Source organism: Aspergillus oryzae, chromosome 7 (genome assembly GCF_000184455.2).
Source record: "Aspergillus oryzae RIB40 DNA, chromosome 7".
NCBI lineage: Eukaryota > Fungi > Ascomycota > Eurotiomycetes > Eurotiales > Aspergillaceae > Aspergillus > Aspergillus oryzae.
In genome coordinates this window covers 1,785,750-1,800,837 of record NC_036441.1, presented here as the reverse complement: position 1 = coordinate 1,800,837, position 15,088 = coordinate 1,785,750, and the positions used below count along the sequence as shown (strand labels likewise).

At 48.3% G+C, this 15,088-nt stretch overlaps 8 protein-coding genes across 8 annotated transcripts; 5 read left to right on the top strand and 3 right to left on the bottom strand.

Annotated features, from left to right (window-relative positions):
* Positions 1 to 566: 566 nt before the first annotated feature.
* AO090011000701 (uncharacterized protein) lies at positions 567 to 1,267 on the top strand (the record flags this gene model as incomplete). The annotated part of the gene is made up of 2 exons (XM_001826238.3): positions 567 to 646; positions 712 to 1,267. The coding sequence occupies 2 exons, from the start codon at positions 567 to 569 to the stop codon at positions 1,265 to 1,267; spliced, it is 636 nt and encodes a 211-aa protein (XP_001826290.3).
* Positions 1,268 to 2,817: 1,550 nt separating this feature from the next.
* On the top strand, positions 2,818 to 3,761 carry AO090011000699 (alpha/beta fold hydrolase; the record flags this gene model as incomplete). Its single annotated transcript, XM_023233066.1, has 3 exons — positions 2,818 to 3,183; positions 3,257 to 3,610; positions 3,669 to 3,761. 3 exons carry the CDS (start codon positions 2,818 to 2,820, stop codon positions 3,759 to 3,761), a joined length of 813 nt encoding a protein of 270 aa, XP_023093605.1.
* A 526-nt stretch (positions 3,762 to 4,287) lies between these two features.
* On the top strand, positions 4,288 to 5,844 carry AO090011000698 (uncharacterized protein; the record flags this gene model as incomplete). The annotated part of the gene is made up of 5 exons (XM_023233065.1): positions 4,288 to 4,400; positions 4,435 to 4,645; positions 4,703 to 5,181; positions 5,236 to 5,742; positions 5,832 to 5,844. The coding sequence occupies 5 exons, from the start codon at positions 4,288 to 4,290 to the stop codon at positions 5,842 to 5,844; spliced, it is 1,323 nt and encodes a 440-aa protein (XP_023093604.1).
* A 2,139-nt stretch (positions 5,845 to 7,983) lies between these two features.
* On the top strand, positions 7,984 to 8,616 carry AO090011000697 (uncharacterized protein; the record flags this gene model as incomplete). The annotated part of the gene is made up of 1 exon (XM_023233064.1): positions 7,984 to 8,616. One exon carries the CDS (start codon positions 7,984 to 7,986, stop codon positions 8,614 to 8,616), a length of 633 nt encoding a protein of 210 aa, XP_023093603.1.
* Positions 8,617 to 9,148: 532 nt separating this feature from the next.
* On the bottom strand, positions 9,149 to 9,826 carry AO090011000696 (uncharacterized protein; the record flags this gene model as incomplete). Its single annotated transcript, XM_023233063.1, has 2 exons — positions 9,149 to 9,216; positions 9,343 to 9,826. The coding sequence occupies 2 exons, from the start codon at positions 9,824 to 9,826 to the stop codon at positions 9,149 to 9,151; spliced, it is 552 nt and encodes a 183-aa protein (XP_023093602.1).
* A 1,400-nt stretch (positions 9,827 to 11,226) lies between these two features.
* AO090011000695 (uncharacterized protein) lies at positions 11,227 to 11,741 on the top strand (the record flags this gene model as incomplete). Its single annotated transcript, XM_023233062.1, has 2 exons — positions 11,227 to 11,615; positions 11,726 to 11,741. 2 exons carry the CDS (start codon positions 11,227 to 11,229, stop codon positions 11,739 to 11,741), a joined length of 405 nt encoding a protein of 134 aa, XP_023093601.1.
* A 741-nt stretch (positions 11,742 to 12,482) lies between these two features.
* On the bottom strand, positions 12,483 to 13,250 carry AO090011000694 (NADAR family protein; the record flags this gene model as incomplete). Its single annotated transcript, XM_001826232.1, has 1 exon — positions 12,483 to 13,250. The coding sequence occupies one exon, from the start codon at positions 13,248 to 13,250 to the stop codon at positions 12,483 to 12,485; it is 768 nt and encodes a 255-aa protein (XP_001826284.1).
* Positions 13,251 to 13,768: 518 nt separating this feature from the next.
* On the bottom strand, positions 13,769 to 14,983 carry AO090011000693 (phytanoyl-CoA dioxygenase family protein; the record flags this gene model as incomplete). The annotated part of the gene is made up of 1 exon (XM_001826231.3): positions 13,769 to 14,983. The coding sequence occupies one exon, from the start codon at positions 14,981 to 14,983 to the stop codon at positions 13,769 to 13,771; it is 1,215 nt and encodes a 404-aa protein (XP_001826283.1).
* Between the last annotated feature and the right edge of the window lie 105 nt (positions 14,984 to 15,088).

Sequence of the window (15,088 nt, the reverse complement as noted above, 5' to 3'; positions counted from 1 at the left end):
ATGCCGCACAAATCATACGTGATATGACTTGAACGCTAATCCCCAGATAGACTGGCTGGCTCTTGGTTCTGTACAACCTGTCTTGAAGTAAACCGGAGTCTCGAACCAGATTGTCTCTAATACTTCGCGGTCAACAATGAGTGACAAAGACTGATACATGTCAGAATATGTGTTCAAGCCGGCGGCTCCCTCAGGTAATACAGCAGCAAGATCTAGATATCCAGTCACGGCTTATACAATGGGTGATACAGATTTAAATATCTACTGCACAACCTAGTACGTGCAAACACTTCGATTTTGTTTCAACCCATGGCCATTTGTTTACGTGTCCGTGCTATTGCATGGAGCGAGTATAAGCTCTTCTTGAACTAACCCAAGGTCTGAGATAGCGTTCAGTGATGATAAGGCGCAAGACCACCAAGCCCGTTGCTGAGAAATAAGCCGCGTGCTGGTTAGATAAAGAGTGAATTTCTCTGTGGGCTAGATATTAAGTATTCGCATTAGGTGGTTGATCTGAGCTTCAGCACGTCTTTATGCATGCCTATTCTGATACACTTACAGATGGCATGATTCGTTCGGAGCATACGCAACTCAACGGTGTGCCGGTGCCGAAGAGTGTCCTGGTGACCGGGGGTGCCGGCTTCATGTGAGACTAGCAAGCACCTTCAACACCGAACTGGTAGCTTCGGAATTTGACTGACATGCGTGCAGCGGCGGCTGGTTCGTCCGGCATCTGTTGCAGACCTACGGCGACCGTTACGCCGTGACCTGCTTCGATAATCTCGACTACTGCGCCTCAGTAAACAAGTTCAAGGCTGTTTCCCAACTCTCGAACTTTCATTTCGTCAGAGGGAACGTTTGCACTCCAAAAGATGTAGAAAATGCGCTCCGCAACTATCACATTGACTCTATTGTCCATTTCGCTGCTAGGTCGCATGTTGATACATCACTCAACGATTCTCTATCGTTTACACAAACCAATGTCATAGGCACTCAGGTGCTGCTAGAAGTTGCTCGGGAGCAAGGCTCGATCAGACGATTTATCCACGTATCCACTGATGAGGTATACGGTGAGAACGATGCTCAAAACCCTACTGCCTTCACCGAGGAGCAAAGCCTGCATCCCACAAATCCATACTCAGCGAGCAAAGCCGCGACTGAGATGATCATCCAAGCATACCGAAAGTCGTTTCACATACCACTCATTATTGTGCGATGTAATAATGTGTTCGGGCCACGTCAATATCCTGAGAGTACGTATTCTTAGACGCTATCATTAGTTGCCCTTTAATCAGAACCTGACTTAGAGCTGATCCCTCGATTCATTACCCTCTTGAACCAGAGAAGAAGAATGCCGATCCATGGAGACGGCCGCACATCTCGGGCATTTTTATGGGCGGGTGATGCTGCGGAGGCACTTGACGTGATCTTCCACAAGGGAACCGATGGTGAGACGTACAATATCTCCTCTAACGACCACCTGCAGGTTGACAGGTAGCAGAGAAAATCTTTCGATGCTTGTATCCCGATGGGACATTATGAGTCGGACAACTGGATTGAGTTTGTTGCCGATCGCCCGGTCAATGATGATATGTACTGGACCGACGATTCCAAGCTGCGTGCACTTGGATGGACACAACGGACAAACTTTGACGAGGCGCTACGGGCGACTGTCGACTGGTATTGTCGGGACAGCGAGGGCTTTTGGCCAAATTATGAGGGTTTGGGTAGCACCTTTTTTGATGGTGATGTTATTGCTGAAGACGACTATATTTAAGCTGTGCGATTTATTATATCCACCGTCTCTGGTATAGTGGAGGTAACCGTAATGTTTATATCTTTTGTCAGCTATACATATCTTGAATGTTTGCTATAGTTCCTCCGCAATGAATTGATGAGAGGTTTTATTTATATGTAAAGTCCGTTTAATATACGCTATGGCATTCTGCGCAGGACCACTTCCCAACAGCCTGGTTATTATGGGTCTAGGAACCTAACAGAGGGCTGGCCGATCTGGGGCGGCTTTGGTATAATATATCTTAATATATTAACACCCCTGCTATAGAGTGGAGGAAAAGCGTTTGACAAAGTCCATGCATGATTCGTTTTCTGCACCGGTAGAGATCTTCAACCCTGGGCACTTAGTTCTCTACTTTAAATCAGTATCTCGATTCACGCCATTGCTTTTCACGCAGCAATACAGCGTACATGGTGCTTCTCACCCAGTGATCCTAAATCAGAAAAAAGGAGCAAGATTGATCTTTCACATTCTTTGGTCTCTACTCCGTCCGCCTCACTTTGAAAAATCTGCAGCCGCTTCGAGAAATTCACACATCACAAGTGGGCCCCGAGAAAACCAGTAGATTACTAGTGAAGATGGTTTCTATGCAGGGAGAATCTTCAGCAGACGGACTTACGATCTCCCGTTGTCCCGACGAGTGGAGCCGCCGGGGATGTCTCGGAAAATGTCCGGCAATAGCAGACGCGGTTGACAGCTTGACCTTTTAATTATAAGCTTAGGGCGGTCCCCGGATCAAAGAGCCGGCGCTGATCGAACCAGAAATGGAGCCAATGCCGACACCCCCGACGTGTCAATTGGTGATCAAATCCCCAAAGGTGGGCGAATACGAGAACTCTGTTGGGATTTATGTTTTTGCAGAGGGGAAAATCTGGAGGGGCTATGTGCCGAAGCGAGGTGGCATGTTTAATCTCCCCTTCGGTTTATGAATGATATGAGTCTGGCCTCGCCTGGGAATACGAGCTGAAATCACACACCATTGAATTCAGTTCACACTATTAATTTGAATATTCGCAGACATGGCGGCGACACAAACTATTCAAGTTCCCCACCTGGGCGGTATCAAGGCCGGTTATGCCCTCTCCAATGACCACTACGATCCCTCCAAGCCGACATGCGTTCTGATCAATTCTATGTGCATGACCGTCTCTCTCTACCATGATCAATTCAATAACAAGGAGCTGACCGACGCGATGAACCTCCTGGCCATTGAGCCATTGGGTCATGGCGCGACTAGTTGTCCCTCCGAACATTTTACCTATTGGGATTCGGCCATCATGGCATTACAGGTGATGGATCACTTTGGGATCCAGAAGGCATTCGCCCTGGGAACAAGTCAGGGAGGATGGATGGTGACCCGGATGGCACTTCTCGCACCAGACAGGGTAAGTTCGAGCTAATGCAGAGCCGAATTTAGTCCCTGCCAAGCCCAATAGGATTAACCTCGCATGTTACTAGATCCTCGGTCTCATGCCCCTGGGAACATCCATGGATTACGAATCAGCTGATTCTCGGTCCAAGGGATGCTGGGACCCCGCAGCCAGTTTGACAGCCTTCTATGACAAGTGGACGAGCCCTTTGGCCACACCTGACTTTGTTGTCGATGATGTTTGGTGCGGTCTGGTAGGAGGCATTGGCTTCGGGGCTGCGGCCACCGCGGAGAAATCTGCCTTCTGGACCCAAACCCTGAAAGAGGTGTACAAGGGTGATGAGGGACGAAAGAAGGTGCGCATGGCGCTCAATTGCCTCCTGGAGCGAGACGGACTGTTGCTCCGACTGAGGGACATCAAATGTCCTGTTTATTGGCTACAGGTGAGTGCCAGATTTATCTCCAATCGGCTCTAGTGGGCGATCTGTGCGTTAACACTAGATAAGGGCACTGAGGATACACCATTTGGAACCGTCGTTCCTGCGGAGCAAATCAAACTTTTCACTGCTTCCCCGGAGGCCAAATTGGTCATGATCGAGGGCGGTGCGCACTATCTGAACGCCACCAATCCGAAGGAGGTGAATGAGGCACTCTTGGAAATGGTCACCAAGTATCAATGAAGTGTTCTTGTGAAAGTCTTGCGAATAGGTACCGGATTGACAAATGTTTATATATGAAAGAAGAGCTAGGTAGCGTCAATGATTAGCTAGTGGTGGGTTCAAATATTTAGCCTGTAAAGTGTTTGCCACTTCTTGATGAACTTTGAAGAGGGATGTAGTACTTTTTACGTCTTGAGACGGTCGTGGAAGTTGCCAACTTTTCGTATTTTCTGATTTTTTCCAGCTAGGCAGAACCACGTGGATTATGCGTGACCCGCCGACTGTTCAGTTACTGGCCTGAGGACGCAAGTGGAGTCGCGGAGCAGCTGCCCAACCCGGTGTAGGCTAACGGTGACATGACAAACCCTAAAGCTACCGATTCCACGCCAGGTTTCTTGTCCTTGTCCCTGTGTCAAATCCAGGATTTCTAGAACCTCTCCCGAGCCCATGTCGATCCACAAATGCATGGGATCCACCTTTACACGCCATGTTTCATGCGGTGCGGAGGACAAGATTTGCTTCCGCGAATAAACATTACGACATCCGACGCAAGGGGGATTCCCGGGGTTTGCTCGTTCGCGTATATTAAACTAAACACTGCCTCCCAGGCTTTTCACGACTCGGTTGCGCGGCATCTGGCTCCATGGCATTGGGTTGCACCTCATGGAGAATGATCAGGGCGATCTACAGCAATGGTCGATAGCTACCACGGCCTCCGTCACGGTGCTGGCGTTCGTGACGGTTTGCCTCCGACTGCTTGCACGTTATGAAAGGAAGCAAAAGCTATGGTGGGACGACTACATGATCATATTTTCCATGGTGCGTATAAGCAGATCTGAATGAGATCTTTGTCTCATCATTATTGACTGTCCTTAGTTATGGAACCTAGTCGTTGTCGGATTTATTTACGCCATGATAAAAGAAGGAATGGGTCTTCATGCCGACACTATCCCAACGAGTAACGTCGTCATGATCGCGAAGTTCCTAGTCGTGGCCGAGATTCTTTACGTATTCAACCTCGTCTGGACCAAGCTCAGCATTTTACTCATGTACTACCGCATCTTCCGGTTTCCCTACTTCAAGACATGGGCATACATCATCGGCACCTTCGTCATTCTCTGGGTCATCTGCATCACATTCCTTTTCATCTTCATCTGCGTACCGGTCGAGAAACTATGGTATCCCCAAATCCCCGGCCGATGCATCAACCAAGTCGGGACATGGATCGCCAACGCCGTCTCAACAATCGCCACCGACATCGTTATCCTACTCCTCCTAATCCCCCAAGTCTGGAAGCTCCAACTCCGCCTCTCCGAGAAAATAGCCGTGTCAATAGCCTTCAGCCTCGGCTTCTTGTAAGCCTCCACCATCATCTATCTTTTTAAATATAGTCAATCTAACCCCCACAGCGTGGTCTTCGCCTCCGCCTACCGCTTCTCAGTCCTCTTCACCTACACCGCAACCGACTCCTCCTACACCCTCGCCCCAACAGTCGGCTGGACCGCCATCGAAATGTCCGCCGGCATAGTCTCCGCCTGTCTCCCAACCCTCCGCCCCGCCCTCCGCTACATGGCCCGCAAACTAGGCCTCCACGGCCGACTCCCAGCCCTCTTCCAGAGCACAACAGGACAAATGTCCAAAACCTCGATTCCCGCCACCGGACCCTCCCGAACGGAAGACAGCACGGCCACTATTATCCAACACTCGGAGCGTCCGAAACGGCATTCGTTTTACCATTTACCGGATGAGACGGACTCGGCGGGGGAGCAGGGCCATTCGGATACGTCTTTTCGGCCGGATTATGCGAAGACGTTTACGAATGTTTTGGGACCGAGGGTGAGTGGGAGGTTGAGTGGGGATGAGATTCCGTTGAATGGGATTAGGGTGGATAGGGAGTTTGTGCAGACGAGTAAGAGGTAGGGTTTGTATTGTATTATAGGGTTGTGGGTGTGATTTGTTATCATGAATGTAATGTTATGGACTTAGGCTACTGTGGTAAGGACAGCCATTTGTTTTAGTAAGAATAGTACAGCGACAGAATGACCGTAGATATTCCGACAAATCAAACATACAGACTCATATAATCCATTCTACCTAAATAATAAAAACCGCGAAAAGGTTCCATTTTCCGGACTACGATATTGTGCTATGCACAAAACCAAGGTAACTTACTTAAAGCCAGTATACCAACGATGAAAAGCAGACCAAGTGACAGAGCTCTGATACAACCAGCGTCTCACAGCACGATCACTAAAACTTCTCCCAAGATTGCGAACGCCTTGAACAACGGTAGACAGTCTTCCATGTAAACGAACGATTTGTTCAGCACGCATCGCACATAGAGAACAATTCGTTGTTGCCCAACACCATATTATCTCAATCAAAGTCCAGTCGGTACAAATATACACAGCATCCCCGTTACATCGAATGAAGGGCTCAGCCCTCCAATCGGGCAGTGGTGAGGATCTGCGTAGGCGAACCTCATACCTCGTTTTGACAATGAAACAGAGGTCGTCATCCATAAGAAGGGTCATTGTGAGCTGAATGTTCGCGTCGGCATTATCCATCATAGAACATTGATGAAGAAGATAAGGCCGGCCTCGTTCATCGCGCGACAGCTGGAATATTCTAGCGTTTCCGTAAAAGTCACTGGAAGTATCAATGAATCCTGTTTTCAGCCATCGTTCTAGTCGCATTTGATGGCGGGGTGTCAGTGAAATGCAGTCGCATAGGTGCTCAATTCCAGCATTATCCATGCACTTTCGAATACTCGGTTTTGGTAATAGCCACAATCCGAACTCGGAGCGAGGATGGAGTTTGAGACATCCGGAGCAGTATGCCCAGCGATTGTTTTGGAGGAGCGTGAGTACCTGGTTTCGTGGAATATGCGGTTCATTAGAGGGTATCTCGAACTTCTTGCTGGAGAACACTCTGGGGAAGCAAAGTCTCTCGTCGTCGAGGACTGAGCTGAAGAGTTTATACATGTGCTTGCAGGTTAGGGCGAAACATACTTGGCTTGGGAATGGGAGGAGAGAGAATATCAGTAGTAGGAGCTCGGTTGGTAGGTTCAGAATGTAAGGATCGAATCTGCGGTGCGTATGTTCATTTTTGCCAGTGGGGATATGTGAGTGGCAGACTGATCTAAGGAAGTATCGCTTTGTCTTGCTGATAAGTGGCATCTTGTTGCTCGATCATGTATTCTTTGGACCTGTTTTAGATGCATTCATTACTTCGTTGATCAATGGGGATATGAGCAGGCTCTGAGGCAGCCAGTACAATGTAAAGTACTCACATAGCAATAGTCATCTTTCACATCCTCGATCAACTGAGCGCGCGGGAAGTGTTGACTTTACCATGAAGACTTTATGACGTGGCTTGAATTCATCTTATCTACTCTGACAATTCCTGGTTTACCACCTATCTTTATGAAAAGCCACTGCGTCAGTTGATCTAATTCAATGCTGACGATTATAATGACTTTGACATTGAACACATATCTCCAATTTAGAATGCATACAAGGGGTATTAGACATGGTCAAAGGGCGAAAGGATGGATATGATATTGCATGACCTATAACACAGGAATAGACAACTGTCAACTGGTAACTTTGCCAACGGGTATGCTGAACTTCAATTTGAAAAGAGCAGTTGATCATGTTCTTTCCTAGGCTCTAATCAAAGTAGGCAAACCCCCATTAACGCCGGCGTAGGCAAGTCTTCCCCGGGACTGATGTAGGGTAAGCGCACTATATAATAATTACATGTTCTAATTTATGTAACTATCGTAACCTTGGGCTCTTTAGATTATATTAGGAAGTGAAGGGCCCAATTCCTTGCTAAAGACCCAAAGCAGCATAGAAGGACTATTCAATGTATGCAGAACAAAAAGCTGATGCCTAACAAAGCCGCGCGGTCATTGACGTATCTAATGGTGAATAGTGTAGACTCATTCATGGAAGAGCCGAAGTGCATACTGCTATGATTCAATCTCGACATAGATGCCTACTCATCGTCCCAACCCATCAGATTTAACGTCTTCAAACCGACGTATATCTACCTTCTATCCCCGAAACCTAACAATATCAGCCACCCCAAATCACACATTAAGCTTACATTACAAAAGCACTCATACGCACACCAAGCCCAAGGAACCCAAAATGGCACCACGCACCATCTACCTCATCTCAACCAGGTCCTCAAAAACCCAACGAGCTCACTTCGCAATCTGGGTTCCATCAGCTCAACAACCCACAAGCGGCAGCCTAATCAACGTCGTCGGCGCACCGATGATCGGCTTCGCCCACGAGTTCAAAAGATGCTATGAGCCGGCCGGAAGCACCGAACCATACGAAATATGGCCGATTGGCGAGGTCGACTCCGCACATATTTTTGACTGGCCGGAGGGGGGTTGCAATATACGTACTGATCCTAAAGGGGACCTGGAGATTGCTGCCGCACAGGTGCCGGCACCGGGGGTTAGTCGGGATACCATGGCGCCTGTTGATCATGTATGTTCGTTCTATCTTTTGTGGTGTCTGGTATTGTTGGGTTGTTTGTTGCTGACTTTTGAGATGATGCAGACTACGAATAGGAGGTGTCAGGAATGGACGATGGATTATGTGCGTTATTTGGTTGCGAAGGGATATATTGGGGCTGAGGCGATTGAAATCGTTCAATCTAAGCGTGATTCTCCTACTCATGGATTGGTTTGCGACGAGTGGCTCCGCAGCTGGGGAATGGATGTTGAGGAGAGGTCTGATGATGTTGGGATCCGCAGTTTGGCCTCTTAGGGTATGGATTTGGGCGTGATAGATCATTGAACTAAGGAATTGACGGCATACAGGGCAAATTAATCTATGGGGAACTGAAATATGCAACTGGCCACGCTATTTGAAGCAAGCATAACCATAAGTCAGTCTTTGAAATTATATTGTAGTGACTATATCAGCGAGTTGAGCTGCTGCGCCACAACTATCCTCGCCTGCTTTCAAGTAAAACTACTGAGTTGTTCTGTTGAAATTCACACGTAATGAAACTAGACACAGGCCATGCTAATATGCATAAGACTTCAGAACATAGAGTTAGTCGGTCCCCATAGCCATGCAATAATCAGAAAAAACAGTGTACGCATCCGTACGAGGCTGTAAAACTTGTCGACATAATCCTTGCGCCACTCACCATCCCAGCACGTATAGAAGGCTTTGCAGTATTCCCAGTAATCCGGATACCAGCCCGCTTGCTGCTAGTTCACAATAACAATTTGAACCGGAGTGAAGGAGGATACGATAATATTTCGCTGTTCTAGCTCCGCATGGGTAAATTTTATTTCCCCATTATCCGGAAGTAAACCATGACTGGGATAAGTGAACCAGTCGTTGAACTCTTTGATACTGGGGAATGGTCCAGTTATCAGCTGGTTTAAGAAGACGTAGTCTAGATGACATTCTCGATTGATTGATCCTGAACAGGGGCTAATTAGTGACTATTAAAATGTTGAGCTTATGGTTTCGTCTTACCGATAAACTGATCAGAGGGGTCTTGCTCGAGTTGCCGCAGAGTCTCCGCAATCCGTGATAGTTGATCAGAGATGGCCCTCTTCTCAATATTGCATAGACGATTCCAGCACTCTTCGAGTGTTGGTCCTTCGATGAGCTCCATATATATGAACACATAGCCTTCATCATCGACCCGCCAGCCAAAAAGCCCAGGCACTGGAACTTTGTCATGAAAAACCTTTTTGACCATCCACAGATTCAGTGCCTCGACAATTGTCACATAAAGACCGAATTTGACAATCAGGTTGAGATTTCTAAATTTGATAGGAGTTGGTTGAGAGCTTGTATCGATATCTTTGGACATAGCCCTGACCTGGGCAGGTGTTGGGAGGTGGCGGTGTGGGCTGGTGGTGAAGAATGAGGTATCGGTAAAGTCGACCTCTTTCTTCGTGGTGTCGGGTAAGTCCAAAGATATGAGCTGTTTTCCCAGTCTATACGTAACCATGTTGGAAGACGTGAATCTTTCTCAGTGGGAAGCGTGAACAATTTTGGGAGAAAAATGGAGGAAGAATGGAGCCTAGCAGGATGAGAGTTTCACGGTGTTTGTACCTCAAGTTTAACACACAGCTGAAGACCAAGGCAAACACACATAGAGACCTACATATAAACCCTGAAGCCTAAAGGTTGTATTCACCAAGTTGTACCTACCCATACCAAGTCCTTACCTCTTCACCGTGAGTTACAAATACGAGGACTTCAGAAGGTTGAGGAGACCTTTTCAACAACGCTCTAAGGTGATATATGCCCATGACTGGTCATAACGTACCCAAGGCATAATACTCCCATGGCGGGGAATAACTGGTGAAATGTGGATAAAACAATAACCGTGAAAGCCAAAGAGCGTAATCGTAATACTTGCTTCAGAGAAACACGAAGTGTGAAAAAGGCCCGGATAGACACATCAGTGTCAGTGAATACAGGACAGTTCTTAGTTGCAGACCTGTTGTATACCCAACATCAGGAACCATTATCCAGCGCTCTAGATTGGTTAGGATCGTCAAGCCACTAATGCGAAGCCACGTCAGTTGAGTCCCAGCCTTGTCGAGCTCTCAAACCCCCACCGTTACTTAACAGCGTCCAACTTCCGCCCAGCATATACATTTACATCTCACTCACTTCTGTCTCTTCCCTGGTTATTTGTCTTGCTACCTCTCATATAAATATAGCCATATAACAAGATGCGTTTACTGCGCACCCGTACCCTTGAATTGGTGGAATTTACGCCGGACCGCATCCCCCCCTATGCAATTCTGTCCCACACCTGGGGAGAAGAGGAGGTTCTTTTCACAAATATGCAAAATCGCACAGGACAAAAAAGATCCGCATGGTCAAAAGTTCAAGGAGCATGTGCGCAAGCGCGGGCCGATGGGTTTGACTACATCTGGATTGATACCTGCTGCATCGACAAGAGCAGCAGTGCAGAGCTATCCGAGGCGATCAATTCCATGTTCACGTGGTATGCAAACGCCGAGGTCTGCTACGCGTATCTGTCCGACGTCACGATGAGAGAAGGGCATTCTGGAGCAGAAGTGAATACTGCCGAGTTTGAACAAAGCAGATGGTTCACTCGTGGATGGACCCTACAGGAGCTGCTGGCTCCCTCTGAGGTTGTGTTCTTCTCCAGAGATTGGGTCCATTTTGGAGAGCGAAGCAGCTTGGCTAACTGGCTGATGGATATCACACGTATTGACGAGGCCGTTCTAAGAAACAAAGTACGGCTTTTGGAGAGGAGTAGACCGCTTTTCCAGAGGAGTATAGCGCAACGCATGTCATGGGCTGCTAGGCGGCAAACTACCCCGACCAGAGGACATGGCCTACTGCCTGATGGGAATATTTTCTGTCAACATGCCCATGCTATACGGCGAGGGAGGAGAAAAAGCTTTTCTTCGCCTCCAGGAAGAGATCATGAAGCAATCAGACGATCAGACTATCTTTGCTTGGACTAACAAAAGGGCGCCTGAGTACAGCCTTGGTGGTCTACTCGCAACGACCCCAGCGCACTTTGAAGATAGCCAGGACATCATAGCTTACCAGCAATGGGAGCCTACCCCACCATATGCAATGACGAACAGGGGCTTGCGTATTGATTTGCCACTTCACGACATCATGCAGGGGCGGCGGGGGCGCGACTTTATAGCACTCCTTCGTTGTGGCGTTTCCCAAGACATCAAGGGCCAAACCGGATACAAGTTCCTGGCTATATGTCTAACCCGGCTTTCACTTTTTGATAATAGGTACGCTAGACGAGATGTTGGGCTCCTATCAAGGGAGTCAGTCTTCAGTAGTATCCAAACCATATACGTGCCCCAAACAATCTTCGACGCGGATACGCAAGGACCATTAGGTCATGTCATCTTTAATATATCGGGCTTCCCACATCCGTCCCAATACCGCCTGATACGGATCGCATCTCCCACAGTGGACAAAGATATAGAGAAGATACATTTAGGCTTGACATCGCCACCCACCGAAAACGAAAATTGGCTAGTTTTCTCAAGCCTGAACCCTACTGGAACACACGGTACCATATTGGCCTTCCTCATTTGGCAAGACCCGAATAAGAATAAACCTCAGATCGTGGTTATAGTAGGGTCATCGCCAGACTTCGGTCTAGGCTTTGATGCTACACGCTATTCAGACAGTGACAGTAAGAGATTCAACTTTGACGAACTTCAAATCCTGGTCGGCGAGAAATCAAATCTCCAACCTATGGGGCAAAAGGTCAAAGTAGGTGATGTCATTGTGTCTGTAGCAGCGAGAGAAAACACAAAAGCCTTTCCCAGGCACTACTCGCTAGACGTATCCATAGAGGAGCAACAAGAACAAACAACTTCCGCACTTAACAAATTTTTAAAAGTCCTCCGTTAGATCAATCTGAAATCATTCTAACACCCATTTAGTTTTTAGACTAAGACATACTATCGATTAATCTCTATATTGTAGAGTCTTCAGCGGTATACTGTCAAAATGGTACAACTAATTACTATAGATCTGCCTCACCGACGAGGTACCTGTAGACACTAGACCTAGATATTCAATAGTTAAAAAATCGTGATCATTAGATTGATAATCACCAGCTCCCATCCTACCACCAACCCAATCTATTCAAAAGACGCTCTCACAACCCTCGCCGCCTCATCATGACACCTCCCCAACCAATTCCTCCCCCTCCAATTCCCCTCATCCTCAATCTCCCCCGAATCCCACCTCAACCCAACCCCCCAAACCCGATCCCTCACACTCCCCTCCACAAACCTCCGTCCCCCACTCGCAAGATAAACCTCCCTCAAAGCATCATCTACCTCGGCCCTCGCCACACACCCAGCAATGACAATAACCTCACTCGCAAACTCCCAAACATCCTCCCTGAACCCCTCCGCACAGCGCCCCAAAGCCTTCTGCACCCTCGGCTGCCTCGTCCTCAACACACTCGCAACTGTCGAATCCCATATCGCCTTTTCCCTGATACACTCAGGTAACGGTTCAGAAATCCCCAAAGCAACAGCCCTAACACCCTCAAACTCCTCATCCGAGATATCCACCCCCGAATCCAACCCGGGTATATCCTCAAATAACCACCCCTTCATGGCCATCATCCATTGCTCGCCGCAGGTGAAGGACCAGGAGCTTATTAGCCTTGTTACGGCGGATTGGAGAGATGGGTGGGGGATGCCGAGGGCGTCGAGGTCGGGGAGACAGAGGGTTAGGGCTCTGTGGCCCGGGAAGGGGGGCGTGCTGGGATGCCAGTTTGAGAGGGGGCCGGAGTGGAAGAAGATGTGGGTTGGGGTTGTGCGGATGTGGGGGTTTTGTTTTAGGGGGTCCTTGTCTTGGTTTTGTTGTTGTTGGGAGGTTTTTGTTTTGCGTGGCATTTTGGGAGTTGGTGTAGATGTGGTTGTAGTGGTGTAGTGGTGGAATTGTAGTTTGGGGTGGGTGTTGGCTTAGATGTGTTGGGTTTATATAGAGATTTGGTTTGAGGCTTGGATTAGGGCTTTATGATGAGTTTATATCTGGTTGAGTAGTGTAGAGTTCGTATCTTGAGGTTGGAGTCATCGGTTTGTTGTTGATTTCGTATTTGCGGGACTGGTGAGTCATGAGGTGATCTTACCTTTGACTCGTGGCTGTGTTGTTGTTTGACACTATTCCGTAGATGTGAGTGTATGTATCCATTCAGATGTGAATTCTGTATGTATATATCGATATAGTATATTCTATAGTCCACGTACTTACACCTATTCCAAACTATATCAGATAGTAAGTCACGGAAATATTTTCCGTAGAATCTATACTCAGTATATACCATATCGAATTGACTATCGCTAAATCAACCAACATCATAAATCACATATACCACATACTATATATTAATCCCAACCCAACAAATAAAATACTAAGCCCAAGAATCCGCCCTCATCTTCCTCAACTCCTCGACAGCCCTCTCAGTCCCCCACCCCTCCCTCAACCCCCTAACAATAATCTCCTGCTCACTCTCCGGCGCCATGCCATTCGGCGCCGGCGGCCTTTTATCCAAATTCGTCGGAAACGGATACCCATCCGCAACAGCCTTGACAAAATTCTCCAACCCCCTATCCACCTCCCCAGCATGCTTAAACCTCTCCAACAACGTCCCCCAACACCTCTCCACAATCGGCACGACATCAATACTCTCCATCGCCTTCCCCAACCCACTACTAATCTGCAACAAGTTGGCCTTGCGATGAAACCCCCCATCAGGAGTGGGTTCGGTCTCATTCGCACCCGCGGCATGGAAAACAGCCGGGTTAAAAAACAGCCCGTCCCCGAACTCCAAAGGCAAAGCTACATATTTCTCCTGGAAGAAAGCCCTGAAGTCTTCCCGTCGCCAGGCAAGATACCCTGGTTCATAGGTCTGGCTGAACGGCAAGAACCGAGTCGGTCCGCTCTGTAGCGGCATGTCGCTATGCGCGACCGCGCCCTGGAGAGTCAGATGCTGGCTCGCGAGCTGGATATTCCTCGGAAAGGAAGCACAGGTCTGCAGATCCTGGAAGCCGAGATGGTAATCGCGGTGACTGTCCTGGGCTGCGCCACCGGGTTTGACGACGTTGACTTGTGCGGTGACGCGGTAGGCGGGGCCGAGCCAGGTTTCGCTGACGAGGCGGAGCCAGGGGTTGGAGTAGTAATTGATGAAGGAGGAAGGGTCTTCGAGGGCGTGTTTGCTGAAGGAGTTCCAGATGCGGTCGTTTTTGCCGCTCGCGGCGAAGTGGTCGCCTTTTTTGGTGCTGGAGGCGCGTTCGCGGGTGATGATGCTTGTGAAGGCTTGGTTGGTCGTGTTGAGGGTGTCGGCATATTGGGTTGGGTCGTACATGCCTTTTAGGACGAGGATGCCGGGTCCTGTGCTTAGGATGTGGTACCATTCGTCTTGCTGGGTGGTGGTGAGGGAGGTGTTTTGGAGGTCCAGGGTGCGGGCATCGTAGATGGGGATGTTGTGGTCTATGGATGCTGCGAGTGGGTAGGTGGATTTGTCGGTGGTTTGGGAGCAGATTTTCTTGAAGTCTTCCAGATTGGGGGTTTCAATCTGGAATAGTCGGCTGGGGACGGTTTTGTGGGTTCCGTTTGGAACTGTCATTGTGCTTTGAGGTTGGTTGTAGTTTGTGAGAAGAAATCGAATGGGTACGATGCACGGGCTTATATATTGGTCGATGGGAGTACAATTCCGAAAATGAAGTCACTG